This window comes from Theobroma cacao, chromosome 1 (assembly GCF_053813885.1).
Source record: "Theobroma cacao isolate CCN51 chromosome 1, ASM5381388v1, whole genome shotgun sequence".
NCBI lineage: Eukaryota > Viridiplantae > Streptophyta > Magnoliopsida > Malvales > Malvaceae > Theobroma > Theobroma cacao.
The window spans coordinates 39,554,848-39,571,977 of NC_142639.1; the positions used below are offsets into that span (position 1 = coordinate 39,554,848).

Consider the following 17,130-nt stretch of genomic DNA (forward strand, 5'->3'; position numbering starts at 1 on the left):
AATTGGATAGGGAGAACTGAGCAGATCAGAGTCAATGTCCCGATGAAATAAACAAGACAAATCAAAAAAGGGTGCAAATTATGCATTTCACAAGTAAGTTTGGAGAAAATAATTTATGAAACAAATTCCATGACTAAAAAGAACTCTCAATTGATGTGAATCAACTTCTCATCACCCAATTCTTGCTCAGCACAAAGCACCTAATACTCTCTTTTTTTTCCCCCTAAACAACCAAAATAACAATCCATTGAGCAAAAAACTCCACTACCCAATTTCCCTGTTCCCTACCTAACCCCCAAAAAAAGCCAAAAGAAAAAAGAAAAAAAATACTATACAAATCCCCCTCAGCCCTCTAAAACACCCCAGAACACACCCCAAATAAGAAAAGGAAAGAAATCATCCACCAAAACAAAAATATTTAAAAAAGGAAAAGAAGAATGCCCCCCCAAAAGTCACCTCCTCCTCCTTCGATCCGCAGCGTACTGAGACAAAGGTACGACTTCCGACAAGGGCGTAGAAAGTGGAGTTGGAAGTGGCGAGTTCCGACAAATAGGACAAGACCCATTAAGTTTCAACCAAGCATCGATACAAGAAACATGGAAATAATGCCTACACTCGGGCATCATCCTTAACATCTCCAAATCCCTATACTCACACAAACAAATCGAGCATGTCGTGTTTGCATTAGTAGAATTCGCAGCAGCCGCCTCTTTACTAAACTGGAACTTGGGGTAAGAATTTATAACGGCTTGGTCAAGTCCAACGACGACGCTTTCATTATCTTCATCTTCGGCAACGAAAATAATCCTGGGGAGGATGATTCCATCGGAGTTGGAGGCGGCGACGGCGGTGGTGGGGTTGGGAGAGAAGGCGCGTGGGGAAGAGGAAGAGCGGCAGCAGATGTAGGAAGCGAGGAGGATGGTGGAGAGGAGGACGAGGAAGCCGAGGGCGATGGCGATAGAGTAGCCGAGGCCTAAGTTGGTGAGATAGTTAGGGGAAGAAGGGGCAGGGGTGGACATTTGGGGGGAAGAGGAGGATCCATTTGGTGGGGGGAAAGAAAGGGCAAGAGAAAGGGGAGGTTAGGGAAGAGAGGGTGGGTAGATGATGCTCCAGCTGCTGCATTTAATACTCAGTTCGGAAACAGCGGGTGGCATTTATTGTGGTGTTGGTGACTTTTGCTGCCTTGATTTCTTTCCCCTGTGATTTGTGTGAGTGGAAGAAAGTGGAGCTTTGGGCTTGTTGGTCATGGGCTTTCTTCAGCTTGGAACTAGGGCTTTCTAAAAAGAATATTGATTTTCATTTGCATTTTAAATTAATTTAAAAAGAATTTCTTTGGTTTATGTACCAAGGCATGGAAATATTGGAAACCAAAGAGGAAAGAATGGTTTTCCTGCTTTTGAAATCAAAGAAGGGATTTTCTCTGTTTGTATTCTCTAACACAGCATCAAAAGGAACAGTGGATTGAAATTTCAAACTGAAAAGTACCCCATGAGACCAAAGCCAATATAAAACATTTTAGAAGTGGGGATATATTCTTTTCTGAAACATGATGCAACAGAATTTCCTAGAATTGGGATGGGAGCAACTTGCTGCGATCCAGGAATTGGTCCCAACTCCCAAAAGATGCTCAGCTTTTTTCTTTCTTGATATAAAAATTACAGTTACTAAATGCAACAACATTGTTTATTTTGTAAAAACTTCTCTTGTTTTCTACTGATATGGTTCTTCATCTGGGAAAGATCAGAGAAAGATCTTGCTGATACAAAGTTAAATCACCCAAAGCCCTACAACATTTCACTACTCCTACTTAATTTGTAGCTCTCGTAGCAGGTAGTTGACATGGTAATGTCATATTCATTGGTTTTGTACCAAATGACTGGAGTTCCTTAAGGATTGGGGTTCCACATGCATATCCATGTGAAAACCAACAAATTTCGTGGCATCTATATTAGGTATATAACAACAAGGGATATTAGGTCCATTTTTTGGTCTAAAGCAATTTTATAGAAAAGTTGTACGATCTAAATTTTTCACCCAAATGTGACATGTTTGCTGCTTGCAAATTATATCTGATATGATGGAAGAAGAGAGAAAAGTGAACCATGATGGAGAAATAAATGTTTTTCCTTCTGAATGCTTGCTCTGCCCTGCTTTAGTCAACTTGATACTATATTGTCATTCCTTGTTTTCCTTGCTTTTTCTACATTACTCTTTACTTTTCGGTGGGAACCAAATACTTTTTCTTCTGCAATTTGGCACACTCTATCATGATCTTTTTTAGTGGAATGATAATTCATAACAAAAAAAAAAAGGGGGTGAAAACTGAGAGGTTCTTCATATCCATATCAACGAAGACAAGTGTAGATGACAGGCCAACATTAGAAATTTCTGCTTTTACACAAGTTATCTACCATCTATCTATGCATTAATAGACAAAAAGCACTAAAATCTAATGGACCACAAACTGAAGACAACAAATAAAATGAATAATTTTTTGCTTGGTGGTCTGACAGTATAGGCTGGACTTCTTGCCAATCGCACTTGCCGCAATGGCAGCACCAGCTGTTCTCTAACCATTTGCCTTAAAAGTTTTATTAGCTGAGACCTCAAATACAGAGGCTCCACTCAAACAGGTTGTGTAATGTTTAATGTACATTGAATTTATGGTTCTGCAGTCAGTGTTTATTGGTACTTTTTTGGGGGAGTCAAAGCTGGTGAATTCTTTTCTTTCTTTGTAATGAAGGGATGCTAGATTTTGACCCATCGAAAGAGAGCTAAATCACCATTAATTGATAAGAAAAGATAATATTAGACGACTTTAGTCCCCCAAAATTGGTTTGATTGTATGAAAAAAGCATAACATATCAACCAACTGATGGAGCCGGACTACAGCAAGATTGAAATCTGATGCTTATGTATATTCTTTTTAAGCCATGGTCTGATGCTTCTTTAAAGGCTAAAGCAAAGCTCCTTGCTCCCACTTTTGTTGCAGTCCCGGATACTTTAATACCACCTTTTCATACTCATAATATTATTCTAATTCAGTCAAAATTCACATGAATCCAAGGATTGGAATTCTATGGGTTTTTCATCTTTATTTTACAAGTATTCGGCAGCTGCCCACCATCCGATGCATATTGAAAACAACAGCTTAAACCCATGATGGCAACCTTAGGCCAGAAAATAACAGTAGTAGTATAGACTAGTATTAAGCAAGTTCTTTTGTTAAAGATGCTTACACTTGACAAGGATTACTTGAGCAATCTACTCATCATCACATCCCCTTTAAACAGAACAAAACAATGTCCCCTCTCCCTTTTTCTTTTGTTTTGAAAGAAAGTCATCTCAATGCGCTCTGGCCTATGGCTAGGTCAAATTATTAATAGCGGTTCAATTATTCAAGGATTCAATGCCAAAAGACTGAAACAGAGTTGTCGAGGATACAGATCCGACCCATTTTTTTAAATAAGTTGGATACAATTAAAGGCATTTGGGTGAAGTACAATGGCGGTCCCCCCCTGGCCTTTGTGTGTTTCCCTGGGAACCAGCATTCAAGGGACGGGGCAATTCTTTTAGAAGGTATATTAGTCATCATAACTGGACAAGGTATCCATTGCACTTGCAGTCCTGATGCTGCTCTCTGGCCTCCTCAATTCCAATCAAGACAAAAATTTAAACCCGTCCATTATAATTGAAGGCCTGCATTCAGCTCAAAACGTGCATTTGCTGTTGAATTGATCAAACCCTGTATCAAACAAACAAAAAAGTCGATTGTACAAGAAAATCTAAGACCCAACCCCAAAAGATTTCATGTTAAATTAAACCAAAACCCCAATACAAATCTAGCTTCTACAAGATAAACTATAATCATACCACATGTTCATATAACTATATCGTACTCTGTCATATTGGTTTGTATATATACATACACGGCGGTCAAGGCAACAGGAAACATACCCTAAAGCCTAGAGGTCAACCTTTCGCTTGCATTTCTGTTCTTGAATTGCCTGGCTGGAGATGTTAACTGTCATGGAACAGTTCATCTTTACCGTAACATGCTTCTTTATAATGTTTAACATATTGACCCTTCCTCCAATTCTTGAGTAGCTGCTCATGGTCAAAGTCCCAGAGTTCACATCTGCAACCAAATTTGGGCTGGCCAAGAGCCGATCCGTGATGATGTCAACAGAAATATTCATCCGCATGGTCCGGCGGGCCTTTGCACGACCTGCTGGGCCTCGAGCCTCCCCAACGATTGTGCCATAGTAGTAAAGAGTTGTGGTGGTGTTCTTATACTTGAACGATGCTACGTTAGGATTTTTGACTGAAACATCGGCTATCAAGGAGATGTTGGAGCCCGGCTTAGGAGTTGTACCATTGATTAGCTCCAGGTGCGTAACTGCGACACCGTTCATTTTGATGACTGGGTCCTTGACTCGAAACACAGTGAAAACTAAAATTATGATCACAACAGCTTGGATGATCATTAGAGCTGCAATGCAACCGCAACATTTGACGCATTTTTTCCGTTGAACTTTTTTCAACTGCAAAGCAGCCTCTCCATCGTCGCTGCTTGGAAGGTCCGAAGCCGGTGCTAGAGGCCTCACCTGATCCCTATCCACCACCATGGCTAAAGGTTGGGAAAGAAAACTAAAGGGATGATGATTAATGGAGGGAAGGGTGGTTTAGGAGGGATCCCATTTGTGGTTTTATAATCTTTCAGTTCTGCGAGTGGAAGTTAATGTATAGACTTTTGTCTAGTTTCAACGCACATCATTTGATTACATTTTTGTTTGTGTTTCCACCCCAAGATTTCAAGCTGCTCTATGTTGACTTGGAGCTTTTTTTTTTTTTTTTTGTTCTTGCGTTGTTGCTGTTAAATGGATTCACACTTTTCAGCTTTATTCACAATTCAAAAATGAATTGATTCATCAATTTTTTGCGTCAATTGCAAGATTAAATGTTAGTGCTGCCTAAGTGCCCTCCCACTGCCTACCCTGATAAGACTAACGAATAAAGTTTTGGAATTCAACTGACATAATTCCATGGCATTGACAAAGTGATCAACATCACCATCATACTTAAAAATTTAAGTGATGCAACCACTAACCACACTTTCTTTTCCTCGATGAATCAATTGATTCGTGGATCAATCAACATTCTTTTTTTCCAACTCTTTTATGAATCGTATCATAAATATACGGCACCTCGAAATCAATTTGTCAACTAAAGTAGGTTCACATATAATTAATTCATAAAAAATCTCACTAAGAAGTTTCAAATAATAGCATTGTTTCTGATGCAAATCATTGAACACAAATAGAAGTTAAATAAACAATTTGCTTGAATTAAGATTAGTGAGTTTCCAAGAATGGAAGACTGGTAATAGTTGTAATTTGAAGAGGGGTGATTCATGATTGTCATGATTGATTTTAGGTAAAGCATATGCAATATTAAGACACTTTCGGAAAGCAGCCCTTGAGAATGTTAATTTTTGACTTGGCCAATTACCAAATTTTCCTAATGAAAGCTTCTAGATGGAAAATTTTATCTAAATTAATCATCAAAGGAAATAAATAAATTATACACATAAAGATACAAGCAAAACTTTCGAATCCCCTTTGCTATTCACCAAACAGTCGAATAGACACCAAGTGCACAACTTCGGCTGGCAAACTGCCAAGGATAATCTTTTTCTTTGAATGTTCAACTCTTTATTCTTCTAGATTTGATCATTCCAAATTGTCAAAATTAAAGCATGAATCCAGCCCAACTACCCCCAAAAGTCCAAAGTCCAAAACTCCAGCGAGGTCGGGTCAGGTTTTGGGTTAAAAAATTGGACCAAAATTTCCCTTATTTCTCTGTTAGATTAGTAATCAGAAATTTCTCGTAAGTGTGAAGTGTCACAATGCAAGTTACTGAACCAAAAAAAGGTTAATATGTAACAGTTTGATTCAAGCCTAGCTTTCAAAAGAAAGCTACTGTAAGTATTGTAAAGGGGGTTCTTGTGATAGGGAGAGGAAGCGTTGCAAACAAGTAAAAGGATGTGCCAGAGGTGGCAGAGAGGAAGATTGAAGCAGTTCCTGAAGTACTAAGTGCTGTGGCAGGTGGAAGACAATAAGAAGAGACTTAAAGAGACTTAGAGAGTACAAGATAATTAGAGAGAGAATTTAGAGAGAGAAGCTCTCAAGTTGAGAATGTGTTAGCTTGGAAGGGGAGAGAAGAGTCCTCCCAAATGAATTGTGAAGCTCTATATATAGTGCTAAAAGTGACGATTACATAAGAATAGGCTTTAATGCGCCTAATGAATGACATTATTATGAAGAATATTAATGTAAGTAACCGTTACTGTAATTGAATGTAGTAAGACTTGTTCTCAAGTAAAGGTAATAGAAAAGAGGTGTACAAGAATAGGTACAAGAGAAGAGGTTATACGAGAATAGATACAAGAGAATAAACTGTACATGAATAAGTATACGAGAACAAGGTAAGAGGGTGAAAAACTTGTACTTCAGGAAAGGGTTAAGAGGAAGACCTCTTAACTACCTCCATATCTGAGCCACCAAACCAAATTCTCTAGAACATCCCAAGATGAAAGTAACCCATGAACCCTGCCACTTATTCCGAGTTGCTTTCACTGTCATCCAAGTGAAGTGGTTATTCTATTCGAAGTAGTTGTTCTACTTGCATTAATTGTTCCATATGGAGTAGTGTTCTATTTATTCTAGTTATTGTGCGTTAAGTAGCACTTCACTTGTTCTAGTTGTTCTGAGTGAAGTAGCGCTTCACTTGTTCTACTTATTCTACGTGAAGTAGCACTTCACTTGTTTTACTTATTCTGCGTGAAGTAGCACTTCACTTGTTTTGGTTGTTCTCTGTACAACATTATATTGTAACGTAATTCTTTAGAGTAACAGGATTAACCAAAATCTAGTATCTAGATTTTGCCCCCTACATAAGAATTTATTGTTAAAAATAATTATTATGTATTAATTTAAAGTAAATTTTTTTTTGTACTATAACGTATTGTACTGTATCATTTTGAGCAATAATGCTTTGGGCAGTATTGTTTTAGACGATAACGCCTTAGCCATTAATACTTTAGATAGTAACATGTTACTATCTTGTGTAAGGTGTAATACTATTTTTTTTTTGTAATGTCAATATCTTTTTGTAATATTTGATTGATTATGCAATAATATTTAATGTCTTTCATAATATTTGATTGTATTTTTTTTAATTTCAATATCTTTTGTAATATTTTATTGATTATGCAATAATATTTAATATCTTTTTCATAAAAAACCTTGATTCTATTTGTAATATTTTATTGATTATGCAATAATATTTAATATCTTTTCCATAAAAACCTTGATTCTATGTGGCTTATAAATATCAAGTGACTATGAACAATTTTCTTCATTCATATTCAAAGTAAAGCAAAATAAATTTTAGAGTAAAGTCGATTCTTTTGCGAATCTTTTCAAGTAAGTAAATTTTTTTTTTTGAAGTTAAGATTATTCTTACTCCCCAGATTATTCGACATGAGGTTGTTCCTAACACTGAGACTATTCCTGCTGTTGAAGTTGTTCTTGGGGCTACTCCAAATCTTGAGGTTATTCATGACGTTAGAGTTAATACTGATGATGTTAGAACTATTCCAATGACTCCTCGTGCTTCTTCCTCCCAAGTGCCAGAACACAAAGATGCAAGTAGTGCTTCTGGCACTCAAGTAGCACACATTGAATAAAGTGGTAAGAAAGTTGATTTCCATGGCTTTTAAGTTTCATTGGAGTATGTGGCATACTTGGAGCATGTTTTCAATATAGAGGGAGAGTTTTGGAGTACCTCCTTTGTAAAGAACGTAGATGTAATTTGCTTCATGATAGAAATGTTGGGTAGAGCTTTAGTCATTTCCCATGCTCCATTAATGAGTACTTCACAAAAGGAATTGCAACAGATGTTACAGGATTTCAATGATGCTTGTAACTTTGGATTCAAGCTTGAGTGCCCCCATGATTGTAGATCCAAAGCCAAGATATTACTCAACAAGTCTTCCTTAGAAAATGAGTTAGAAGACATTGCAGCGAAGATAGCTTTATTGAAAAAACGTGAAGCTGAAGTACAAGAACAATTAGATGTATTTACAAATAATAACTCTTCTCTATGGAGTATGTAATTAACTAGTCTTTTGCTTTTCCTTTACTCTTTTTGAAAGCTCATTTGAGCTAGTACTTCACTATTGATATATTATATTTCTTTTTCTTTTGCAATAATAACAATGCTATACGCTTGTTGCGTATGTGTTCATATTTCATATTATTGTATGTGGCCAAAAGGGAACTCTCAACTTTACATTAAGGAGATTAACTTTAACTTGATATGAAGGAGGTTAATTCAACCCTTAAAATAAGTAAGCATAAGAGTTGCGGCCAATTTGTGAGTAATAAGCTAGGGCCAAGAAATGAGCGATAAAGCTTGCGACCAATAGTATAACATCATTACAGCCAAATTATGAGCGATAAAGCTAGCAGTTGGAATGTGAATAATAAATTGTAGTCAAAGAATAAGCGATAAAGCTTGCGACCAAAAGAAGAATATCATTGCAGCAAAAATATGAGCGGTAAAGCTTGCGGCTGAAGTAAGAATGATGAACTATGGTCAAAGAATAAGCGATAAAGTTTGAGACTAATAGTATAATATAATTACAGCCAAAATATAAGTGATAAAGCTAGTGGCTGAATATGAATTTTTTTTTTAATGTCAAATTGCAATCCATAAAGCGATGAAGAGTTAAAGTCATAGAAATATCATACATGAGCAGAAAGTGGGTTGTTCTGGACCGTGTTGTTCTCAATCAACAACTCTTCTGCTTGCATTTTCTTATGGAATATTCCCTTATGAAAAGGATTTTTTCTTTCTCTGCCTCTTCCTTAAATTGCATTCACTGTTGGAGTATTCTTTCTATCGAAGTGAGTAGCTCTCTTTTGTTTGAGAACCGTATTATTGGTTCTTCTTGCCATTTCCATTAAGGTAGCAAAAGTTGAAAAAGATAAATTCTGCTAATGTAGCCTACACTCGTCAAACATTTTTTTTGAATGCAAACTGTCACCAACTCCTTCTCATCATAAGACTCTTGTATATCCAACACCTTTCTCTAAAGTGTTAGATGTATTCCACGAGGCATTCTCTGGACTTTTGATATTCTATTCCCAAATCAAGGAGATTAACCTTCTCTTGAGTAGAGAAGAAGAACTCCTCCCTGAACATCCACATCAATTGTAGTTTCTCCATTTCCTTCATTCCCCTTAGTGTTTGTAACTAGAGGAATGACTTCGTCAGGTGCACTCTCATTAAAGTGTACAGATTGGGCTTGAAAAATGGTGGAAGTGAAGGATGCAAGTTGAGATATGGTCTCCAACATCCGCCTATTGTTGTCTTCCAACATTTGCATTCTCTCTTAAGAAGCCTCAATCATTTTCATCAACTTTGGATGTAGGTTGGAATAGATGTATCTTGGTTACTAAAGGAACTGTCTATTTCTTCCAATAACGCAAAGTTTTTTCTAGTAAGCTTTTACTTAATGCAATCACTCCTCCCCAGTGGAGTCACCAAAATGTAAATGGGGTTCTTGTGATAGGGAGAGGAAGCGTTGCAAACAAGTAAAAGGATGTACTAAAGGCGGCAGAGAGGAAGATTGAAGCAGTTCCTGAAGTACTAAATGCTGTGGCAGGTGGAAGACAATAAGAAGAGACTTAAAGAGACTTAGAGAGTACAAGATAATTAGAGAGAGAATTTAGAGAGAGAAGCTCTCAAGTTGAGAATGTGTTAGCTTGGAGGGGGAGAGAAGAGTCCTCCCAAATGAATTGTGAAGCTCTATATATAGTGCTAAAAGTGACGGTTACATAAGAATAGGCTTTAATGCGCCTCATGAATGACATTATTATAAAGAATATTAATGTAAGTAACCGTTACTGTAATTGAATGTAGTAAGACTTGTTCTCAAGTAAAGGTAATAGAAAAGAGGTGTACAAGAATAGGTACAAGAGAAGAAGCTGTACGAGAATAGATATAAGAGAATAAGCTGTATATGAATAAGTATACGAGAACAAGGTAAGAGGGTGAAAAACTTGTACTTCAGGAAAGGGTTAAGAGGAAGACCTCTTAACTACCTCCATATTGAGCCACCAAGTCAAACTCTCTGGAACATCCCAAGATGAAAGTAACCCATGAACCCTGCCACTTATTCCGAGTTGCTTTCACTGTCATCCAAGTGAAGTGGTTATTCTATTCGAAGTAGTTGTTCTACTTGCATTAATTGTTCCATATGGAGTAGTGTTCTATTTATTCTAGTTATTCTGCGTTAAGTAGCACTTCACTTGTTCTAGTTATTCTGCATGAAGTAGCGTTTCGCTTGTTCTAGTTGTTCTGCGTGAAGTAGCGCTTCACTTGTTCTACTTATTCTACGTGAAGTAGCACTTCACTTGTTTTACTTATTCTGCGTGAAGTAGCACTTCACTTGTTCTTGTTGTTCTCTGTACAACATTATATTGTAACGTAATTTTTTAAAGTAACAGTATTAACCAAAATCTAGTATCTACAAGTATAAAAGCTAAGTTAAGGCATAATAGCATAAGAGGAAACTGGTAAGCAACTCAGAATCCCTAAAAACAGCGAACTTAAGGAAGGTAATTGAGTCTAACAAAGGAACTACTTACAATAACAGAGAGACCCCATTTTCAGAGAAGAGCAGCTCATCACCACCCTTATAGCTACCACAGGAATGAGTTTATCTCAAGCATTACGTAAGAGGTCGGAGAAGAGCAGCACAGGCTTCAAACACCACCTGGAATTTTCTGGTTAAAAGGGCAACCAACACAAATACAAGTATCAAGAGCAGCATTGCAGCAATAGTACTCCTGTAAAATGCACTTTTACGTTGTTGATAAACCTCGTCAGACAACCGGATAGCTACTTCTAAATTCATGTCTCTATTTCGTTCGTTGAAGGATGTAGCTAGAAATTCGGCTTTCTCCTTAGCAGCCATTCTCCTTAGTTCTTTTTTTCTGTTTCTTTGGAAAAATAAAAAATAAAATAGCTAGTGTAGCTCTATCCTAAGGAAATTTTTCTCTATTTTAGCAGGCTGTATCCCTGCTTATAGTTTTAGAAAGTGAATTTTCATCTTTACAGAGAAACATGAATGGCGTAGGTCACCAGAAAGAGATGCCAATACGATATGGTTGGAGTTTGGAGAAATTAAGCAACCAGTGAGAAGCAAGGAAACGTTTCCAAAATTTGGCCACAGATTATTTTTTTTTGATAAGCTAGTTATCGTTAGAGGCCATCTGGCCAGGACAAAAAATGGGGTTTGATGTCTTTATGCATCTAGTCGAATGCATAATGACCTCAAACCTCCAAAACGCATGACCTGTACATGGTAATGTCCAGACACAAAATAGAGGCCTGACTCACCCATCCTCAGCAAAACGTTGGTAAGGTAATGACAAGGGTACACTACTTGGACAGGATTTTTGAGCAGGAAAGAAAGGCACGATTCTTCTGACTGTTTCGCCTTCCGAGCTAACGGCCAGACTCAACAAATTGTTCGAATATATTCGTGCCCATTCTGCTATATACTTAAAATTTTGTCTAGTTGCATGTTTTAATACAATTTGAAACTCTCCCAATCCTAATATAATCTTTGAATTGGAATTTGCCAATTCAAGTAGCAGATCCTTACACTTTTAGACCCAGTTGAGTGTTGGGACTGTTGGGAGAGAATAAGTTGAAAATGTTCACACCTTCACCCTACCAAAAACTGCTTTTATGGCTTAAAATTATGAAACTTTGTTCCGAATCACATTCTCCTTTGAGAAAAATAGCTTATAATAACAAACGCAAACCATTAAGGGCTGCTGCTTATAACTTACAAGGTAGCCATAAGGGACTGGTTTGTTAATTTCATTTCCATTTTAGAACATTTTAGGACCATAAGAGGATAATGCTAGCTAGTTATAGAAATAGTACTACATCTGTTATCACTCTAAGCTTTATAGTACAATTATCGTACATAAAATAAACATATAACTGACAGAATTTAATACAGAAATCTATTGTCTTTTAAGAAACTAACTTCAGTTAGATTTTACTGCCTGGCTTATCAAAAATAAAAAAAAAGATTTCGTTGGCCCCGACTTGTCAGCGGCGAATTGCCTGTCTAGTTAAATTAAACATCAATCTGCAATTCATCTCTCCAGCTCTTCGTTTCTTGATCATCGTCATCATATTTGCTTCTCCACTCAACCGGGTGTAGCTATGCACCGCCAAAGGCCCTCAAGTCATATCAGAAACCAAACTTCTATTAGTCCAAGCCCATCAAACTTAGCCTCAATTTCAACCTCGAGCCAACCCTTGTGTCTTATGTTGATGCGCCCACTTGAAACCGCTTGTTGTCCAATCATTGCACCCTCACACGACAAAATGACAGCACTCTAATCATATCTGAATTTACCCCAATTCTGATTTTTCACCACAATTTCTTCCCTCAGTGTCACCTTGATTGGTTGCTGGTATATATATGCCACGCACCATGGTCATATTCTTAAGGGTTGTCGAATTCAACTTACTGTCAAGGTCTTTGAATCGAAACACAGTAAGTGCTAGCACACCAAAGATTACAACATGAAGCAAAATCGCTGCGATTAAGATGCCGCAGCATTTGGCTCTTCGTTGCCTAGGAAACGCATTTGGTGACAAATTAGTCGCCAATTCTTCATCTGTCTTCCCATGTTTGATTGATCCTTGGTGTCCATATGTCTGGTGGTAGAATCCTATGATAATGATGATAATTCCTTTTTTTTTTTTTTTTGAAAGTTTGATCTTATTGGCCCCTGCTGCCGATATACCATTGTTAGTCTAAGGTTGAAATGTCAAAGACTCCCAATGGCATGGAAGAGGCGGCTCAGGCGAGAATAACTGTACATTTAGTACAAGCTTGGCTGCTCAAATGTTTTTTGGCAGCACTCCCTCAAACAAACAACCATCAGTGCTCAACTTGCCCTTCAACAAAAATATATGGCAGTTGCAGCACATGAACCTAAAAAAAAAACTAGTTCAAACTACATGGAATCACCAACATGTTTGTGTTCAATCGTATCTACATAAGCAAAAACAAAACCATCAAAGATCATTAGGCATCCACAAGCTAATGGATTCTCAAAGCAAAAGCAATTCGCAATGGTACCATAACCTTGCCGCTGCCCAATATACCTCAAAACTCGGACGAAAAGATCTCTCAGTCGACCAGCAAATTTGGGAGGCGGTTGGAGTTATTGTAAGACATTCGAGGGTCCTGACATTACCATCAAGGCTTTGTAGAAGTTAAAGTTGTTGAAAGTGTTGTTTTGCTGAACGTTCAAGAATAATTAACGTGTGAGGTGCCTGCTGGATTTTGACTCTCAAAGCAGTTCCAAAACGTCTGTCCCTCGCTCAGGGACTTACTTCCATCAACACTGATTAAACAGAATTACTAGATGGAGATATTGACTTTTGACCCTTCACATTTTAATTCCACCGATTAATGTTGTTATTTTCTGTTTCCCTTGTTCTGTTTTTGTCTGAGAAAGACAAGCACTCATTTTTGTGTTAAAGCAGAGAAATGCACTGAACTATGATTTTGTCTTCTTCTTTTCCCCGACATCTGTCCGTGAGAACAGGGGACAAATTGTTTGTCTCAATCAGCATTTATACTAAGCTAAGGACAATTTAAAAAAACTTGTTAAAAAAGTTCTAGAGCACGCTTGACTCATAGCAAACACAAAAACATGGAGATGCGGGGTATCGATCCCCGTACCTCTCGCATGCTAAGCGAGCGCTCTACCATCTGAGCTACATCCCCTGTTGCCTGTTGGTCTGAGAATATCTATATTCATTTTCCATAATAAACTTGATGCATTAAAATGTGTTCCCCTGCCTAATTCAGTTTTTCTTTCAAAAAAGAGTTCTTGTTGGAAAAAGGTTAAAAATATATCCATTTGGAGAAGGGAGTGTATAGTAGTCACTCGGAGGGCAGTTTCTATCTCTAGCCATGGCTGGCAAGTGAAGCACCTGAGTGTATGAACTAGTGGTAACTGTCATTTATAGGGTCAGTTTGTTGCTGATCATATTACAAAATACATGACTTGTTTATTTATCTGACATGGACAGCTCGCCCAACAGGTAGTTTTTGCATCTCCTTCCAAAAAAATTGAAAGCCTTTTACATTTTGGGTTGCTTCAGAATTAATATTGTCATTTATTCTATTAGTTTGCTCACCAGCATACCTTCTGCAACAGATTGTTAATGTAAGTTATGGAGGACCGCCTTGGGAAAGGCTGGCACAGCTTTGGCCAGTTCTTTGATGATATTGATGCTACAACACAGTCGTTCTTCGGTTGAGGGAAGTGATCACATGGTCCCATCTGAAACAGGAAGCCCATACATCGGTCATGCACAGTCTAAGGAGTGGCTAACACTTATGTATTTAGATAGATTTGGATCTAATTGAATGCAGTGGAAAGTTGGGTTTCTCTTTCTTTTTCTTTTGGTCAAAGCTAAATTGAATCTTAATCCATAAACTAATCCTGATTCATGAAAAATAAGAAGATTAGCAAATTTGGAGACTGACTACTATTGATCAGTAGCAAGACAAAAGATATTCAAAAGCATAATAATTTGTGACATATACTTCACTTTAAGTTCCATCATAACCACAGATTCAAGAAAAGGAAGTTGAGCAAAACGCTCGAAAACATGATTTAAAATATGTCACTGAGAGTAGGAAGCTTGATCTCTCCTTTCTGAGAAAGTGGGATGGTGATGTCTCCAATGAGAGGAAGATCAATGGTGAGTCCCAACTCCAATTCATAATCAATGTCCCAGTCTGCACCGATGTCCCTTGCCAGGCTTATCAATATGTTATATGGCACCTTCACCGGCACGTCTAGCATTGTTGTGTCGCTGGCCTTCAATGAACCCGGGTCTGGTATTGTCCCTGATGCAATCGTCCTATCCCAAAATGCACATACAATAGTCAATAACTACTGAAACAAATGCCATTCATCTTTCGAATATTATTTGTAATCTAAGCATATTCACACAAGGGAGAATCTTTGAGTGCACAATTTCTACTAATAATTGCAATTGATTGTTGGCTTTTAGTTTCTAAAGGTCATTAATATTCCAAAGAAAGAAAAAAAAATAAAAAAGGAATCTTAGTCTTGCTGAAAAGAAAGGACTTATATGCCTTCTGTCATTCTTCATTATTCATACATAATTTTTTATCCTTTTCCTTTCCCATTTTTCTTTGAAAAAAAAATAATTTGACCCCAAAATCAATATGAACAGATCGACCTAAATTCAACCAAAATTTGTCACATCTTTGCAGAAATAAGAGGAATAGAGATAAAAAGAAGAACAGAAGATTGATGATGATGAGAGGAAGCAAGGGGGATCAAACCTGCCAGCACTTTTGAGAGTGAAAGAGATCTGACAAATGGGGAGAGGTTGGTTATAGGGGTTGCTGACAGAGACTTTAGCGTTATATTCGACACACTCACGGGTCACATGTTTCAGATCAACGTCCGTAACGCTAGCCTCTGGCTTCTTTATGTTGGCCACCTTCTCCGCCACAAAGTTCTTCGCCTTGTCCAACAACTGCGACATGCCGTGAAAAAAACTCAAGATTTTCAGATTTCCGGGGCTTTTGATGGTCCGATGTCTTAGCGAGGTGTTGGCGTGAGCTTCCAGGTTTTGGCTTTATAGAGGAAAAAGGGCATCTGGGTTGGTGCCACGTGTAACTGAGATTTGCGTAGTGGGTCCATTTTGATGGAAACACGTAACAACAGACGTGTAGAGGTCGTGGGTTTTCCGTGGAAGGAGATCTGTGCTTTTGGTTCATCGAGTCCTTCCTTTATCATTACCAATTCACTTTTCCCGTTTCAAATTCAAGAATCAAATTCAAGAAAACTGAGTAACCATTAAGAATTTCAAATTCAAGAGCTCCTTTCCACGTTTCAAGCTTTCCTAATCCCAATTACTAATAGTATTGAAAAGAAAAAGTTTTTGTAATACAATTTGATGTAATTTCGAAGTATAAAGAAAAAAAAATGTCAAATGCAATTGATGTGGATCTATTAACATCTTATAAAATGGTGTTTTTTTTTTATAAATGGGAGAGGGGGAATTCGAATTCTAATCTTTAAGTAGGAGATCATGCATCAACCAATGTACCAAATACTCATATACTAAAAAAAAATTGATATTTCTTCTTCAATTTAGATACTCGAATTTTTCATAGATTTATATGAAAATGAGATTCCCAATTCCCTTTTGCAATGATAGGATGATGTTTTCAGGCTAAGGTTGAGTTATATTAGTAAGCAAAAGGAAGATATAAACAACCAAAAAGAAGAATTGAAGTAGAAGCTAACCTCCATTGATAGTTGCTGGATTCCCAAATCACTAACAACTGAAAAGGAAACTCGACAAACTGTGCGACAATCGGCAAAGAGAATAATGCAATTCTTTTTATCGTCCTGCCATTGTCTCAAATTAAGTTTCTTCTTTTCTCATTCTCCCCCCGCCCCCCTGTTTACTTTGGTGCTATTCATGTGGGAATTAAGATGTGGCGTTTTCCAAGCGTTTTCCAATTTTTCATGCTGCTTTTATGAAGGATTCCTCTTTTGACCAGCTATGTACATGACTATTTTCGTCGACGTGAATCACACAAAGAAGACACGAAGGGGCCATGTTTCCCATAAATATTTAATTTTTCAAGTCAAATATTTTGATACAATTCATGCTTCACTTAGAGTTAGGAAAACTTTTATAAAGTTTAATTATCTAACGGTAGCATTAAGAGCAAATAAATTAAAATTTTTGGGTAAACTTTAATTTGCAACCATATATCACGTGCACATGTGCATGCAAATTCATCTTATCTTGTTTGGGGGTTAATCTATGGAACCACAATATCACTACACACGTATGAGCTTTGCAAAATGCACCGTTAGGTCTTGAGTACTGTCATTTATCAGTCACATATATAGAAAATTAACAGGATATTTTTAGTTGCTAATTTCTTCTAATATT

General features: G+C 37.3%; 3 protein-coding genes and 1 non-coding gene across 6 annotated transcripts; all 4 read right to left on the reverse strand.

The window, feature by feature from the left end:
- Window positions 1-130: 130 nt before the first annotated feature.
- LOC108660490 (RING/U-box superfamily protein) lies at window positions 131-1,019 on the reverse strand. Its single transcript, XM_018114373.2, has one exon. It carries the CDS (start codon window positions 1,017-1,019, stop codon window positions 453-455), a length of 567 nt encoding a protein of 188 aa, XP_017969862.2. The 3' UTR covers window positions 131-452.
- A 2,160-nt stretch (window positions 1,020-3,179) lies between these two features.
- On the reverse strand, window positions 3,180-11,341 carry LOC18614065 (Late embryogenesis abundant (LEA) hydroxyproline-rich glycoprotein family). Of its 3 annotated transcripts, none has more exons than XM_007051630.3 (2): window positions 3,958-11,341; window positions 3,180-3,699 (listed from the first exon to the last, which is right to left on the reverse strand). In XM_007051630.3, exon 1 carries the CDS (start codon window positions 4,626-4,628, stop codon window positions 3,966-3,968), a length of 663 nt encoding a protein of 220 aa, XP_007051692.3. In that variant the 5' UTR covers window positions 4,629-11,341; the 3' UTR covers window positions 3,180-3,699; window positions 3,958-3,965. The 3 variants fall into 3 exon arrangements, with proteins under 3 accessions (XP_007051692.3, XP_017969910.2, XP_007051691.3); XM_018114421.2 differs by having other exon boundaries at window positions 3,180-3,726; XM_007051629.3 differs by having other exon boundaries at window positions 3,180-3,745.
- A 2,483-nt stretch (window positions 11,342-13,824) lies between these two features.
- TRNAA-AGC (transfer RNA alanine (anticodon AGC)) lies at window positions 13,825-13,897 on the reverse strand. Its single transcript has one exon. It is a non-coding gene; the product is annotated as a tRNA-Ala (tRNA).
- A 796-nt stretch (window positions 13,898-14,693) lies between these two features.
- On the reverse strand, window positions 14,694-15,783 carry LOC18614068 (late embryogenesis abundant protein Lea14-A). Its single transcript, XM_018118730.2, has 2 exons — window positions 15,497-15,783; window positions 14,694-15,045 (listed from the first exon to the last, which is right to left on the reverse strand). Exons 1-2 carry the CDS (start codon window positions 15,700-15,702, stop codon window positions 14,796-14,798), a joined length of 456 nt encoding a protein of 151 aa, XP_017974219.2. The 5' UTR covers window positions 15,703-15,783; the 3' UTR covers window positions 14,694-14,795.
- Between the last annotated feature and the right edge of the window lie 1,347 nt (window positions 15,784-17,130).